Raw genomic sequence first — 16,511 nt, 5'->3', positions numbered from 1 at the left:
AGCATGACCTGAAGGGAGTTTGCTAGAGGAATGGGAATGCTGGGAACTCCATATATTCACGAGGAATTTAGCCTACACTGCCAGGAAGCACGTGATTAGTGAACGACACCAACGGTCCTTCCAGAGTTATCAGAGGGTTGCAGTGAATTAACAGCATCTTCATCAGCTCTGAATCCTGTTGCTTCGATCCTGTGCAAGATTCCTGTAGGGAAGAAGCTTCACGTTCTTGAGCCTGAAGATAAAACTGTATGGAGGAGAACACTAAATTAAAATAAGTTGGTAGAGCTACTCTTTATTATTATTATTATTATTATTATTATTATTATTTAGAGAGCTGGATCTCTGTAGCTCCTGATATGCTAGAAGGGAGAAACTGAAAAAATTAGCCATCTGATTTCAGTGGGACTGGAGCAGGCCAAGTGACAAAGGGTTGTTCTATGCTTAGCTATCTCGTGGTATAATCACACGACATATCAGGGAAAGGGGGCTGTAATAGCAGTGGTATTACCTGCTGCAATACATGGGCTTCAGGTTGTACAATATGGTAGCAATGTGGTTCCCCCAGCATCGGCTCTGATGGTAACATAAACCCTATTATCAGCTCTGATTTTTACTGTGTTTTATGGTGACTTGCATAATCATAGTCTCATAGTTACACGATTAGAGTTATGCCCTACATTCCTTCGTGCTCTTTTTTCGCCTTCCTCTGAGGCACGAAGCACAGACGCAAAACCAGACTGTGTCTCAGGAATGTGTTATACATCAGCGAGATAACAGGAACGGCATAAACGCAAAGACAGCCATGACCTTTCCTCTAGGTAGACGCAGCCGGGAAATCATCGTTAGCCGTCAGCTCCTTGGACACCTCGCGTGGCTCAGCGCTCCGGCCCCGGCCGTGCCGAGTGTCCGTTGGCCAACGGCCGCGACACGGCCCGGGCGGGGCGGGGCGGGGCGAGGCGGGGCGGGGCGACCGCCCCTCCCCCCCCCAGCAGGTGCAGCGGGCTGCCTGCCCTCCCCCCACCCCCAGCTCGGGCAATGCGCGCGCGGCCTCTACCACGCCGCGAGGTGCGTGGGGGGGGGGGGGGAGGGAGTGGGGCTACGAGAGGCTACTCCTGCCTGTGGAGGCGCGACCTGTCGGCTTGGGCTCTCCCGCCCCCCCCTCTCCCTTCCGTCGCTGTGGAACGGGCCGAACCCGGAACTCTGCACTGCCGCTGGCGGTTGGGGAAGATGGAGCCCGCCCTGGGTCGGGGGGGTAGCAGCGCCGACAGCCTGGCCGAGGAGGAGGACGACGAAGAGGAAGAAGAGGATGAGGAGGGTCCTGGCGGCGGCGGCGGCTGCCGCCGGACTAGCCGCACCTCGTCGCTCGTGAGCGGGCTGCTCACCGAGCTGTACCGCGCCGACGGCGCCGCCGCTGAGGCGGCCGCCCCGTCGGGCAGCGCCCGCTCCCGCGTCCTCCGGGAGCTGCAGCAGCGGCCGAGCCACATCAAGTACCTGCGGCTGAAAGGTACCGCCCGCCCTCGCCTCGTCCTCGGCCTGGGGCGGCGGGGGGGGGACGGGGGACAGCCGGTGCCCGGCTGTCCCCCGTCCCCCCCCGCCGCCTGGCGGGGCCGTGCTCCCCTTGCCCCGGGCGAGGGTTGCATCCTGCGGGGCCTGTGGCCGCTTTGTGCCTCCGTCTGGGCGGGAAATTACTGCTCTATCGCCTCTTTCTCTTCTTCTGACCGTGCAAGGGAGCCTTGCTCAAAGGGTATAGTCTCTGCTCCTCTGCCTCTTTGCTTACACGCATATATATATATATATATATACACACACACGCGCACACACACTCTGATTTATTACCTCGGTCTTTAAATATACACGTCTGTCTCTTCCCAAGTTTCCCATGCGTAGCTTCCTAGGGAAGGAGCCAGCCGGTATCTCGTTCAAAGCCGTGCCTTGTGTGCTGTTCCCTCGCTGTTTCGTTTTGGGCGCAGTTTCTGTGAGGGAATCGTCAAAGCTGCTGTGATTGTGTAGGCTCAGTGGTTTTCTTCGCTTGGAGTATTAAATAATGACCAGTTTTCTTTTTCCTGAGAGATTTCTTGGCCTGATATTAGGTGTTACTGGACAGAGCACACCCTCAGAAAACAAATTTTTGTACATACGTATAAATGTCTGTGATATGCTAAGTCCATATTTTGTTGAGCTAGAAGAGATGCTGCACATCTTATATTATCAGAGATAGTAAGTTTTCAGGTCCTTTTATTTCTGGCAGACTTGAGCTTTACAATTGTCAGGTTTAGTTTATTTGCAGATATACCCAAGTGTTCCGGGGAAAAAAAAATAATCGCAATGGTCAACTAACCAAAGTGAAACTATCAAATAATTCTGATGAAAAACAAGCAGACGTGACACTGAATGTTTGTGAAAGGGTATGATTTACAACTCCAACCTGGCCCGATTAGGAGGACTGTACAAAAGCCTCTTGCCTCCTGATGTTAAATCATTCTTGCTCTTGATGAGGAAAAAAAGCAGGAAATGAATAAACTTGCCTGTTTTTCTGACCTGTACAAATAGCTTTCTGCTTCCGTGTTTGGCTTCTAAATGAGATGGTGTTACAAGATGTAGATCACATTCTTCTGCGTGTCCAGTGGGAACCTGTGACTTGACAGGAGATTTGCTTGTTCTGGAATATTTTTTTGTTGTTGTTGAATCAAAACTTATGAATTTTGCTGTAAGGATAATCAGTTGTTGTTACAGGGACAACTAACTGGGATGGATCAGAAAGAATAAAATCCATCTCACTCCTTTTGTGATGACTATACAAGTCAATAGGAATACAATCTAATTTTTTTGCTCTTAAAATCCATAGATGTGGATCTAAAATCCCCTTGCCAGGTACCAGTGCTTGGTGGACACTGAGTGAGCAGTGGATGCTGAAACTAGTAGAAGGTGCAGAATGCAGGATTGTCTTAACAGTGGCTACCCTCCCTGCAGTCATTTCTGGTTCTCTACTGTCCCATGATTGATAAACATCTTGTCCTACTTACTTTGTTCCTTTCTTTAAGCACTCCAGATTTTTTGAAAGAATTTGGCTTTGTGAACTGAACTGTTCTCCTCCTCACCAGGAGCAGCTTTTCTTTCCTGGATGCATAAATCTTTTTTTTCTTCGCTGGGTCAGATTTGCAGCATCAGGGAGGCACGATTGGAGCGAGAGTGGTAGGATTTGAAAACTTAGCATTAAGGAACAGAAGTAGCAGGCTATTATAGAGAAAAGCTGAAGATGTCAGCATCTGAGAGGCAAGACCCAAGCTTTCACAGGTGAGGTGTGCTGCTTTGAGAACAAAGGAGAGACTCAAAAATGTAACAGACTAAAGACATCTTCTCCCCCCTCCCCCCACCTGACTCCCTTTCTTTCTGAACCTGAAGTTCCCCACATGAGGGAGAAAAGAGTATTAGAAGCAAGCTGCGTCTTTTTGGTGAGCTAATGGGAACTCCTGTCATGGATGCTCTGGTGGCACTGTGACTGACCAGTGGAAATAATTGAAGCTACAACTTCAGTAGTTGAAGTCACCTAGTTTCCCTTTCTTTGGAAAGAGTTTCCCATTTGGAGCTCCTCCTGGAATTGCATTTCTAACCTTGCGGCCAACTTAAATGTGTCCTGTGTCTGTCACTATTTGCTTGCTCCTCATGCACGTTTTCTGCAGGCAACTTCCAGAAAGTACTGTATTTAAGTTATATTTATAGCAGCATAACCATACATTATGGCTACATCTGTCATATTTCCAATTTATAACAGTAAAATTATTAATATTCATACACTGTGCAATAAGTCAAAGTACTTCAGTTTAAAAGAAAATTAAAAGACACTGGTTCAGATTCTGAAAATGCTTATAGTTGGGAACTGTATTGTTCAATAGAACTACTAATTTGTGGAAAGTTTATGTAAATGTCTGTGAGGCAAGTCCCTTTACGTATCAGTTGCAATAAGCTGTTTACATATGTTTTGGCCTGGACTGAAGTAACTTTCTCTGCTTATTGGCAGATGTTGATGAACTGAAAACTATAAAACAAGAACTGAATTACAGAATTTCTGTTCAGTCAGCGAAGTTGCTTCGTCTTCTGAAGCAGAAAGACAGGCTTGTACATAAAGTCCAGAAGAACTGTGATATTGTCACGGCTTGTTTACAGGCGGTTTCCCAGAAACGACGTAAGTACTGTTCTGTGTACGCGTGTATTAGCGTAAGTAGTTTATTTCATTAATGTGGGCTGTAGTTCAATTAAGCCCTCACATTTGATTATATGTGATCTCTAAATTATTAAAACCAAGAGGTCAGGTTATACTATTATTTGCATATGACTAGCTTCCCATGATGTGGGGAATGTATGTGCCTGGGAACAGATGAAGTACAGTTTGATCTAAGCAATCAGCTAGATATGCTGTAGTAGCCTCAGATCTGTGTGTTGGTGAGGCACTTCTTACTGTTGACTGTCTGCCAGGCTTTTCAGCTCTTATATGCAAGAATTCTTGAGTTGAATTTTTTGGTGTGCATGTTGTGTTTAACTGGAGCTTTTGTATGGCATAAGGGAGATGGCATAAGTGGAAATTCTTCTAATTGGAAGCTATAGGCAGCATATATAATTGTCTTTCCAGAACATTATTAACACTCCATAACTCCTTTCTATTGAGTTGATTCAAGGTGAGGTGTAGTAGTAAAACAAACCCACTTTCCTCAGACCGCTTTATCAGCATCTGTGTTTTTGGGGGGTTTCAAAAGGGATGCATGGGAAAGAAAAGAAATGTTGCTCTTTAATTGTTTAGCCTTTTCTTCCAACACAGTGAAACCTTTTTATTCGACTTGGCAAAGTCATCATCTAAAGATACACTGTAGTGCTTTTGTTAGTTCTGTTAAAGTGAAATTGAATGTCATATCGCTTGTAAAAAAAATAAATAATAAAAATTATGCCTTTATAGGGGATATATGAAAATAATCTAACATTCCCTATCTTTTTTCATTAACATGCAGCGTGACAGGTACAGAAATGTTCAGGTACAGTAAATAAAGCATGGCCTCGTCACAAATGCCTGTAGTAGCTTTGAGGTGCATGTAAAAATTTTTATTAAAAAAACTTACTGTAGTGGCATATGCTAATGTAGTTTAGTTAAGGGTTTGTCTATTCCCGTGAAGTATTTATAAGTACTCTTTCATTCTATTTAAAACCGAGCATGAAAGTTCTTGTCTGACATACACTACTTAACGTATTTCTTTTTCTCACTTACTCTTTTTCCTAATAAATGTCAGCTTGATAATTGGGTCCTCAGTACTGTGAACACTTAAGCATACACTGTAGTCTCATTTTAAATGATACTATTTGAATTTTGCATGTACTTAAGTATTCAGAGGATTTGGCTATAAATTCTGAAGGTCTGAACATTCTGACCACCTTTGTCAGGTAAAATCCTATTGACTCCGAGGGATATGGCATTTCATCTTAAATATGAATGTAGTAATGTGGTTTTACAGATTTTGGATAACTTTTTTATACTTAGATTAATGGAAAGAAGCATTATGTTCTAAATGTGCTAGTAACAACTGAGATGGCAGCTGAAGTTTTAATGTAATGCAGTTTATTGCTTAATATCCATGCATATGTATGTAGGTTTTTGAAGCCTTTGTATAGGTTTGTATATTAAATCTCTTTTAGGTTAGATATTTTTATTATTAATACAAAAAATTTACCTAGTGCTGGTTTCCAGTTTACATCTCGGGAAATCTAAATGTATATGTCCCAGGACAACTAAAACTTAGTTATTTCTTGCTTCAAAACCTGATCCAAAGCCACTGGAACTGGTTGAAGGACTCCTGATGACTTCAGTTGCTTTGGAGTAGATTCAGATTGTATTTGTATCCCTCAATACAAATATGCTAGCATTATACAGAGAATGTCACAATAAACCTTTGACATAGGTTGTTCAACTTTGAATTCCCTGGTACTCATGTGTCTGAGGCACAATTTGATGAACAGCTGTCCAAAGGCAGGCCCAGCTGGCCTTCTTCCCTCCAACAATTTATTCTTGTGTTTGTATCATCTCCTGTATTGTAGTGGTAGGAACCCCTGAGTGGTATATAAGGACCAGATCGGAGAGGTGATCCAGTTAAGAGATAAATCCCTTTTCCACCCCCACCCTCCCCTTCTCCTCTAACAGTTCCCTGATTCTGTGCTGTGCATGATGCAGAAGGTGGTAGGAGAAGCAGGGATGAATGGCTAGGAAAAGGTGATTTCTGGCTTAAGAAGTGGAGCTGCAGAATATGTAGTGAAGTCCTAAAATCTCAGCAGAACTATTATGCTAACAGTGGAAACATCTATTGTCTCCTCTTTTAACTTTAAAAAAAAGAGCAGTTAATGTGATGGAACATTAAAAAAATCACTTTAAAAAATAACTGAAATGTAACTGAGCTTTTCTGCTGACTAAAGCCCTTGGAAACTGGATTTTCTATAGACTACCCTCTCCTTTAAAAATATTCAATATATTAATTTGCAGAAGTTTAGTATTGTTGAAAGTTTTGTTTTTTTTTCCTGATGAGAATGTATATTTGCAATATTATTACATGCCATGAAGCTTTATAATGTGCTTTTGTGTACAGCATTAGCATTATGATAACCTGTAGTACTAAAATCTTTATCAGGTCACTTTTTCAAAATAAATGGAAATCCTGTCTTGGTGCTGAATTCTAGCTTTGTTATGTCAAGCCCTTTACTAAACACTGCCTGTCAAACTTGCTTTTTGTGATAATTTCAGTTATTTAGGGAACTGTGGTACTGATCAATTTGACCCCTTATTTTGTGATGGAATATATATATCATGCATTAGTTTTGTCCTCTATGAAGAATAAACAGGCAAAAACTTGACAGAACTGTCAAGTTTAAGATACTAAAGTTCTGCAAACCACACAGAAAGCCATCCATGGGTCAGTTTTCCAGCTCTACTGGCTCTTGGTCTCTCTTCAATGTACTGAAGAGGCATGGCACGATACCCAGCACAGCGTGTGCAGGATTTCAGCTGCAGAACAGATAGAATAAATGTGGAAGAGCAAAGAGTCACTGGGTACCTGCTGGTCCTGGGCTCTGTCAGCATGGGCTTGAGAACCTCCTGTGTTTTTCTTGATGTTATCAATCCTTATCACTGGTAGCTGATGTGTTTTGCTTACAGATAAGTATTACTATGGAAAACAGAATTCACTGCAGAGTGAAGTGCATTTTGATTGGAAGTATGAATGGCTGCTGCTCTGTTGGACGGTGGATAAATTACTCTGCTGGATACATGCTAAGACCAGTACAGTGCACTGTAGTTTTGATTTGTAAGATATATGGCTGACTAGTTTCATTTAAAAAATGCTTATTATACTACAAATTTTAAACTCCGGCAAAGTAAATCAGTAAGAGAGAAATCACAGTGATGGCCTGGTACCAAATATGGCTTCAAGGTGCACGTATCTCTTACTCTTGCAATTTTGACTTATTTGGAATAACAAGAATTAAGTTGTTCTGGAGCATTGTGAACTATTTCAAATCCATCCTAGCAAGCAGAGAGCTTAACACGCTAATTGTAATTGTATCATTTGGAAAAAGCAGAATTCAGTAAAAACATAAACTAAGGTGTATGTGTCAAAAATAATTTTGTCCATTACTTTTGCAGCTGTCATCCAAATAATATGCAAAAGACATCTCATTATTTTCTCCCTGTTTTTATATAGGGACAGCTTGCTTATATGACTAAATTTATGTTGAGCGATCAAATTGCAAACCAGAATTTCATTGAATTGCAAATTTTGATCTCCTGCCCTTTTAATTAAAAAAAAGTGTGTATTACTTATAGATAAAATCATCAGCAACATCGTTATGGCTCAGTCAGCTGGTGGCAAGCAGGGATGCTTAAATCTGATTCATTATAAAATAGGTTGAAATTATATTGAGAGAACACTCAGTTATAGTCTCTTATTTTTTTACAAAAAAATATTTTTAGTAACACTCTAATGAAGTTTCTTTGAAAGTTTCTATGTAGCTATTATAACTTTAAATGTGTCTCTTGCTGTGTTTAAAAAGACATTTAATGTACTCTGTTGTAATAGTGGTTTAGAAACTGAGATTAAAGATAAATATATTTTTCTGCTGTTTTGTTGTTGACTTCCATATAGAGTTTTCTAGGATGACAATAAACATTAACTTTCTGCTTTTTTTTGTTGTTATTTGTCTTGTCTTTTTTTTTTTTCTCTCCCCCTCCTCCTGGTTTGATTTAGTGCAGAGCCAGCAGAGGGAGACAAAATATTTTATTTCATGCAGAGTTTGAGGTTTGTCTTTGGTTTTCATAGGTTGATGGCTTTCACATCCTTTCTTTAAATGTGAAGTTAGAAGTGCTTTACAAATGTGCTCAGACAATAAATAGATGAAATAATTAAAAATCAGGCTTAGACTGGTAAATAAATGTTGTTCACAAAAAGTGTTTAGTTCCATATGTGAAGCAGCTGAACAAATGGTGATGAACGGCTTATTTGTAATTGAGATCAATAACTCCCACTTGACTGTGGAGGTGATGGCTTATTCAGAAGCTCCTGACTGTGGGGGCTGAATAATTTGGAGTCTAACTATAGAAGTTCAGACATTTGTTCATATACTAAGTAGCAGTGTTTGTGCATCTTAACTGGGCAGAAAGCCAGCAGTGACTGAAGTCATCTGGTCCTGGAGGAAGGGTAGCGTTCCCCTGGTAGGAGACTGCGATGAACTCCTGGCCCATTTCTTGACATTCTGAGAACGTGTGATCATCACTGCAGCACCAACTCTCCTAGCAGGCTGCAGGGACTCCCTTAGGGAAACTGGGAAAGCCCTGTCAGATATTGTATGCGTTGGTTAGGAGGCGCTGGGCAAGATCACCCTCATCCAATGTGAGTGAATAAGTGTGATCTAGACAAGCAAAGGTACTTGTGTGCTTACCTTCAATTTCCTCTCTCCTCACTCCATCCCTCCCTTCAAAGTATGTCCCTTTAGCTTCAGCCTGCCTCGTCTGTGTGTTCTGTTCCATCTCCCATTTGTGTGTGGTTGTTTTTGTTTTTGTTTTTTGTTTCCCCCCCCCCCCCTTCCTAATTCGTGATTAGTTTTTCTCCCTTGATCTCAGGTTTTAAATACTGGACTTCTCAGCCCTGTTCCATTTCCCCCTCCCTGTGTCTTGCCTACCTTGTCTATCTTGCAGTGTCTGCCACTGCCACTTGGTCAGACTCTTCTGTCTTTGAGTTTTCTTCACATCATGCTTGGTCTTTCTCATGTTTTTCCGGTCTCTTAGTCTGCATGCGCTAGTTACCTGCTCACCTGTTTTCTCAATCACTCTGGCTCCCTCAATTGTTATGAGACCAAGGCAGACATTCATGCAAATTTTAGTTCATAGGGTGAAAGTTTCTTAAATATATAAGAAGCTGAAGAGTGAAAAGTGTTGTGCAGCTTTAATAAAATAGCTTTAATACAATATGCTGTGGACTTTTAATGCAGTACCCACAATTCAATTTTTAAGACATCCTACAGCTAATGTTGATTTGACTGTCACTGTGGATAAGGTGTCTGTCTTAACCTGGGGCAAACTTGTGTACATGCATAGTAATTCATCCACGTGAAGCAAGTTATTCCCTCTCACATCCGAGTTAAGGTACTCTTGCAGTTGTATATGCGTGATTTACCACAGAACCTCTCTGCTGCAATGTGTTTTAATTTCTTTTCATTCCTTAAAAAAAAAAAAAAAAAAAACCACTGAATCTTCATTATGATAAATTAGTGGCCAAATTTTAAACTTGCGTTTGATACTACATTCTTCTTCCTTACTCAAAAGTCTGAAATACATGTTAGAGGAGAGGATGTTCTGTATTAAGAATAAAAAATTCTAGTGTCTGTGCAATTTCCATTGTTGCACTTGCAATTAAAAGAGAAACTATTGTGTACTTGCTGTGTTTGTCTCCAACTCTTCTTTAGATTTCCAAGTGGATGTGAAGCAGATTGTTCATTTGGAAAAGTGTGTCTCATTTTCCAGCTGTTAGAGTAATACATTTTAAATTGAACTCAGTAGCACTGATATTTGAAGCCAGATTGATCTGCTTCCGTATCTTTTTATATCATAAACTGTTTAATTGATCTATCAAAAATACACTCCTCTTCTGGTGCAGTTAAAACAGGTGGTTTGCTTCTTATGGAGTCTGATTTCTTATGAGTCATCCTCAAATGACTCAAGGGGCTGTATGTTTCAGTTCAGTAGTTTTCTCTAGGAACTCATTTGTATTTGTGTGCTTGGCTATATTACTAGTCTTTACCCTTCATGGGTGTTAATGAATTTCTTAATTTGAATGGATACTGTAGCTTTTTGGAATGCATACCTAAGAAGTGCTGCTTGTGGTTGGTTTTAGGTTCTCTTAATGAATGGTTCTTAATATAGTCCTGCCTGATCTTTTGTTCTTGCATGCCTTTCTACGGGAAAGGGGAAATGGAAAGAAATAGAATCATAAGCTTGAAAATGTCATAATCATCTTTCATTGTTTGGTAAACTGCTTTGTGGCTTACTGGCTTTGGTGACATTCTCCTCTCCCAGGTGAATTGTCTTTACAGTCGGTTGCCTCCTTGTAGCCATGAGTACGTAACTAAATGGAATATTGCTATTGATTTTGGTTTAGTGCTGTTGTCAACAAACTGTTAGTTATGCTGCATAGAGTGAAGGCTTTCTATGTTCCTTATGACTCAAAATGTGGAGGTGGGCTGAGGACTGATAATCAAGGATTTTGTAATCCATTCTATGTCTTGTGCTGGTTTGCAGGGAGTGAAGTAATAGCGTAGCCAGAAAAGGGGAGGTGCAGAACCTGTATTTAGGTAGAGGTTGAACTAGGACTGATGCCTGAGCTTGGCACCGTGGGGACTGTAGCTGTGCTCTTGGTCTGTAACGTGCACTGGCCAGTGGGCTGCAGTTGTTCTGAGCTGAATGGTAAAGTTCACCTGCCCTTGGGTTTAGGCTGTGCATGGGGAAAAATGACTGTAGATAAAGGTATGACCTTAATTGACTTGCTCAGTGTTATCCAGCATTATTAATAAACAGTGTGACGCTTTAAAATATCGCCAGAGAACCTTTAGAAAGAGCCACCTACAATTGTGTATATGCTCTTATAAAATTAAATGCTATTTGATTATTATGTTTCATTCAGCTTCAGCCAGCCAAGATTCCAGCAAACCTGAAAGCTTATTCCATTGCAATGGGAGCCTGGACTAAGAAGGATTACTTGCATATTCCTTTAGCACTAGTCTGGAGGAGGAGGACTGCAAACAACATCATTCATCTCCGTGCACCAGCTCATGGAGAAATGTAATAAGTAGCTGTGTGTTATGTTTTGTATTTGCTAATGTAAACTAGGTCAGGTATTCTGGATTTGTGTTAGTGAGTGTGGGAAGAAAAAAGGGAAGAGTGAGTGGTGTTAAACACAATACCAGAAGAGTGGAACGCAGAGCAACAAGATGTTGATGCCCTGTGAGGACAGCAAGTTTTGTTCTTAAATGTCACTGAGGGTTTGCTGTCATAGAATTTTATGCAGCTACAGAGGTCATCCACAATAAAAGGGTCAGCTCTGTGCTAAAGCCCTTGGCTGGCTAACTAAAAATGCTTCAGCTGACTGTGCCATCTTCTCTTGCTGGTATTCTCCCCTGTAGAAACAAAGCTGTAATATAAACTTTAAATTTGCAAACTGTCCAATCATTTTCATTATGAGCTTAGCAAATTACGTGATTGAACAATGACGAACTTGGTATCCTTCAGAGGTCACTTTGGGTCTAAGATCAATTTCTTGATTCCCAAGATGAAGTGAAAGTTCTTTGTTCTTCTAGTGTTAAAAAGGAAATGATGTGTTTTTTCTAAAAAATGAGAGGTCAGATTTGCTGTCTGATTTGACTGTATCTGTTTAAAAAGTTCATGTGGTCTGTGCACTTGCAGAATATCAAATTGAAAAGATGTCAAAAACTAGTGCTTAGAGCAGTACGAAACCTGCAATCCTCACTCTGAGGGAAATTCTGCTTTAAGAATACAACAGCAATCTCTTGTTCCAGCGTGAAATAAAACACCCACTCACAAAAATCATTTGCTTATGAACCAAAATTCTGAAAACTAGCATCTTGAACTAAACTGCTTTGTTCAGATTTTGACACTTCTAACCCTTTTTCATGTTAAATAATGAGCTGTTTTGAAATAAGTTAATTTAATTTTGACTCTTTTCAGGATAAACATTTTATGTTTTTAGCTTTTAGAAATATGTTTTCATCAAAGATAATGTTCTGCAGTGAAGGCCTTTGCTCTTCAGAAGCCAGTGTTTTATGACAGAGCTTTCCATTAAAATGTTTCCAACTAACTTTACTAGTGATCTTCCTGGGAATACGCAGCCAGCTACCTCTGCAGTTTATTCCCTGGCTGCTCTACACTAGGATTGCCTGGCTGGTCTAGGGAGCTGAAGAGCCAAAGCTCATTCCTAAGCTGTATGTTTTCCTTCTGCCTCTTTTGGGATTATAATGAATCTTTATTTGTCTATGTTGGATACTCTCTAGCATGCTTCTTTGTCCCTACTCTCCTCATTGAAGTTTCTTACCTCTATTGAAGATATTTCTTTTCTGTCTCATCCTAACAAATGCCATTTCCTATTCCATCATCAGCTAAAACTTATGCAGTTCTCAAAAATGGCTTTTATCATGGGCTCCATCAGCTAAATTCCTTTAGGGTTTAACAAGCATACAGTCTTGACTGCTGCTTAGACTAGTGGCAGGATCCAGAGTTTGAATTGCTGTTGTGAGAAACCTTGGGAGTCTGAACGGAATCTAGGCGCTTACACCACTTACTGAACACTGCTTAGTGTGGGTGTATCAGCAGGGAGTGTAAGAATATACCTTACTGCCACCTCCTTGTTTTAATTGCCATTCTGCTGCTACTTTTAATGGTAAATTGGCTGCACTCAGAGTTGGGATTGCTGCTGCTGATAAATTTCTGGGGATGCTGTGGAGCCTGCTGACTGAGCAACCATTACATCCTTGAGAGAGGTACTACCTCCTAGCTCACTGCAGCTGATGATTTTTTCGGTTCAGTGAGACCCAGGAGCTGCTGCCTCTTGAGGGGTGTGATTTTCTCAGGAAAGGCAGATGCTAGGAATTCAGAGCCAGGTGGGAGCTAAGCGAAAAGAGCAGCTGAGTTTGGATAATCTGAGAGGAGATGGCTTTCAGGTTCCTATTCTCTCCTGCCTGTAGAGCCCCAAATTTAGCTCCAGATGTGCCTCAAACAGAAGCAAGAAGCTGTGGATTGGCTGATTGATGATGTGTTGTGCCAGGCAGGTAGCTATTGAGTGCAGTATCTCACCCCGTGGGAGACAGCAGTTCCCTACCCAAAGGAGCGTGGTCATGGTGAGAGCTGGGAGACCCTGGTCAACCAGCCCTGCTGTCTGACTCCTCTGTAGGCTGTGGACCTGCTAAATTCAGAACCGTATCCCTGCATCCTCTGTCCTCGTCCTCCCACTTTGAATACTTAGGAGATGTAGACCTCTTAGGTCTTACTTAGGAGTTGTCTTAGGAGATGGCAGACCTCTGGGGTGAGAGTCAAGTGGGGCTAACTTGATCTGCCTAAACTGTGCCACATAGGCACATTCTGTAAGCGGTCTTGATTGACTGTGTTGGAGTGAAAGGAACATTTTCATCCTGCAGTGGCTGCCTAAAGTGGCGAAAGTGTCAGCTACTGCTTATATAAAGTCTTCAGTTTTCCCCCTTTCCCCCTCAAAATAGTTCTATGATATTTTTATGTATTATGCAGAAATTGATGGGCTATTAACAGCTGAATGTGCATGCGATGTAAAATAAGTTTTTATTAAAGAAGTAGTATTTCATTGCTTACCATGGACCTGAACAGTGAATTCAGTAAATACTTCTGTAAGCAATAATCTTGCTGCTGAATCTAGGCCCAGTTTGTGACAGAAAATGCAGATTCTTCAGTATATGAATGTATAGATTACAGAATCTCTACCAAATTCTTGTTCTGCATCATCTGGTGTAGGCTGTTGTAAATATTCTTTGGCAGCTGTGGCAACAGTGAAACGGTTGTCTATGTTATATCTGAGATTGTGTGTATTTTATATATGCGTAAGACTCAGGTGTTGACTGTTTACCTTCTTTTCCATAGTCTTCTATGTAACCATATTACTAGTACTGTTACAGAGCTGACTTCACAGGATTAGTTTCTTGATGCATCTAGAATTTTGAGTCCACAGAATTATGCTTTTCACAACAGCTGTGCCATGAAAAGTTGATGTATTGGATATAGTACTTGTCATGTAAAATACTTGTTGAGCATTAAAAAGGCAAATTAAAGTGATGGCAGATTATTGCCTGTGCTTTCTTCTATTATTAGTTATCAAGCAATGCTTATATATAAAAATTCGCCTGAGCAAAGTGATTCTCAAATCAGTGACTTTTTGTTTCTCTAGTACTGCAGTAACTTCAGAAGATGATTTTTGATCAACTCAGACTTAGGAGGCATTCTAGCTGCCTGGAGGAAGGATCCTGTTGTCTGCTGACAATAAGAAAGTTGAAATAGCCTGGTCTTTATCTATGCTCCATCTTAAGCTAGCTGTGACTTCAGAAATAACTTGGCCAGTCAATGCTATTTCCTCTATTCATTTGTAGTCATTGAGATGGATACCTGATCAGTAGTAGAGTTTGGTTAGTTTAATAGTGTTATTCCCCGAATTATTTTGGTTAAATGAGTTGTGATACTGATTTCCATGAAGTTCAGGATTAGTGTGAAACTGAGCTTATCACTCTGCTGTGGCCCAGTGAGGTCTGCCTGGGGCAGACAGTGTGTCAGGCAGGGGAGGGAAGAGGAGCATACAGGTGGGCTATGCACCTCCTCAGCAAAGTGCTCAACGCCCTGCTCTGTGCAACACCATCACAGATGGAATCAAAAGTAGCCTCGCTCTTTGCTGCAAGACTTCGTCAGTGTCGGGGATATAACCATAACCTAGGAATTTGTTGCTTTAAGTGGGAATTGGATAGCAAGCTGGCTGTACAAGGGGTGCTGCAAAAGGTGATGTGTGAGGAATGCACGAGATAAATATTTCCAGCATTCGTATTTCACAAATCCTTTAGGCACTTCTGAACTGATGACAGATCCTGCTCTGATTCCTGCAGGTAGTGAAAACCCATGGCATCTATGGCAAATACTGGACAATCAAGATGTAAGGGTTTGTTTGTGTGAATAAGCTCACAGGGTGGGCGTCTGAGCTCTGTAACTATAACACCATGTCATTACAGTCTTTAATCTTTTTGCGACATGCTTTTATATGTGGAAGTAGACTGAAAGAAAGAGTTGTGCAATTAGATTGTACATATAGTCTTTTCTACTTGTCTAGCTTAACACTACTTCCTTTTTAAATTCTTCTGTGGATTATATTTCAATACAAATAACCTTTCTTTTTTGCCAAGTGAAATAACAGCATTTTCACCGTTGTGAACTTGCAGGAGGATTAATGGGGCTTCATCGAGACTGCCCAACAAGCTACATGGCCTTTAAATAATTTAGATGCATTTTATCTCTAAATCTGGCACACACTAAGCATTCTTTGGTTGAGTTACTCTTTGAAGAAAAGATTTCCTGGATACTGAAGATCAAATGGAGGATAACAGCTGCTTGGGGTAATTAGTGCTAGGAATTGACTAATTTATGGAGCATCAGGCAGTGCTAGTGGCTACATTTTTGCAACTTTGTAGGACAGGCTTGTCATTTAAAAACAAGATGTGAGAGAAGTGGGTTGCAAACTTCATCCATTCAGATCAATACTCCTATTTATAATTTTGCTATAGTGCAGCTCTGGAGGAAGTCTAAAATGAGAACCTTCGATTATTAAAATATTTTGCCCCCTGGAGTTATAACCTGAATTTGATGTGCTGAACAGTGGATGAGTGCTCCTCAGGTACAGCTGAAACTTGCAAAGGATGTTAAGTCCGTGTTGCCTCTCCATGTTACATGATCTTACCAGAACTTTTCTTTAAAAGAAAAGGAAAAAAAAAAAAGGGACACAAGCCTATTATTTATCTCTGTCTTAGTAAAAATTAGAAACTTCTTGTTAGATTTTGCCAGCAGTGAAGCAGCTTATAGACTTAGCTCCCTATAATTGTAATTACCTTCCTAAAATCACATTAACCTCGTACTAATCATTATAATATTTTCCCTGCCATCTATACAACATATATTGCCAAAATACAGAGCGTGAACTGTTCTGTTTGGTCCTTAGGTTGCATTAGACATCATAGATATCTAACAGTTTTATGTATTTTTTCAATGTTACTGTTAGTTTTTCATCTGGCCTAATATTGAGTGGCTGCAATAGCTATTGGGCCTTTTAGGACCCTGGAAGAAGAATAATTATCCAATGAGACTAAAGAAAGTCAGAACAGGGAGGTAGTTGGTGTACACAGCTGATCGTTTTAAAGAGAAT

The 16,511-nt window shown here is 40.9% G+C and overlaps 1 protein-coding gene across 1 annotated transcript in view; it reads left to right on the top strand.

Moving 5' to 3' along the window:
- Positions 1–1,158: 1,158 nt before the first annotated feature.
- TBC1D30 (TBC1 domain family member 30) overlaps positions 1,159–16,511 on the top strand; it is a 59,142-nt gene continuing 43,789 nt past the window's right edge. Inside the window, exons 1-2 of the mRNA XM_067314001.1 lie at positions 1,159–1,504; positions 4,019–4,183. Coding sequence (XP_067170102.1) covers positions 1,228–1,504; positions 4,019–4,183 — 442 coding nt within the window. The 5' untranslated portion in view covers positions 1,159–1,227. The remainder of the gene's footprint in view (positions 1,505–4,018; positions 4,184–16,511) is intronic.

This window comes from Apteryx mantelli, chromosome 1, assembly GCF_036417845.1.
Source record: "Apteryx mantelli isolate bAptMan1 chromosome 1, bAptMan1.hap1, whole genome shotgun sequence".
Lineage (NCBI taxonomy): Eukaryota > Metazoa > Chordata > Aves > Apterygiformes > Apterygidae > Apteryx > Apteryx mantelli.
This window is presented reverse-complemented; position numbering and strand designations above follow the sequence as displayed.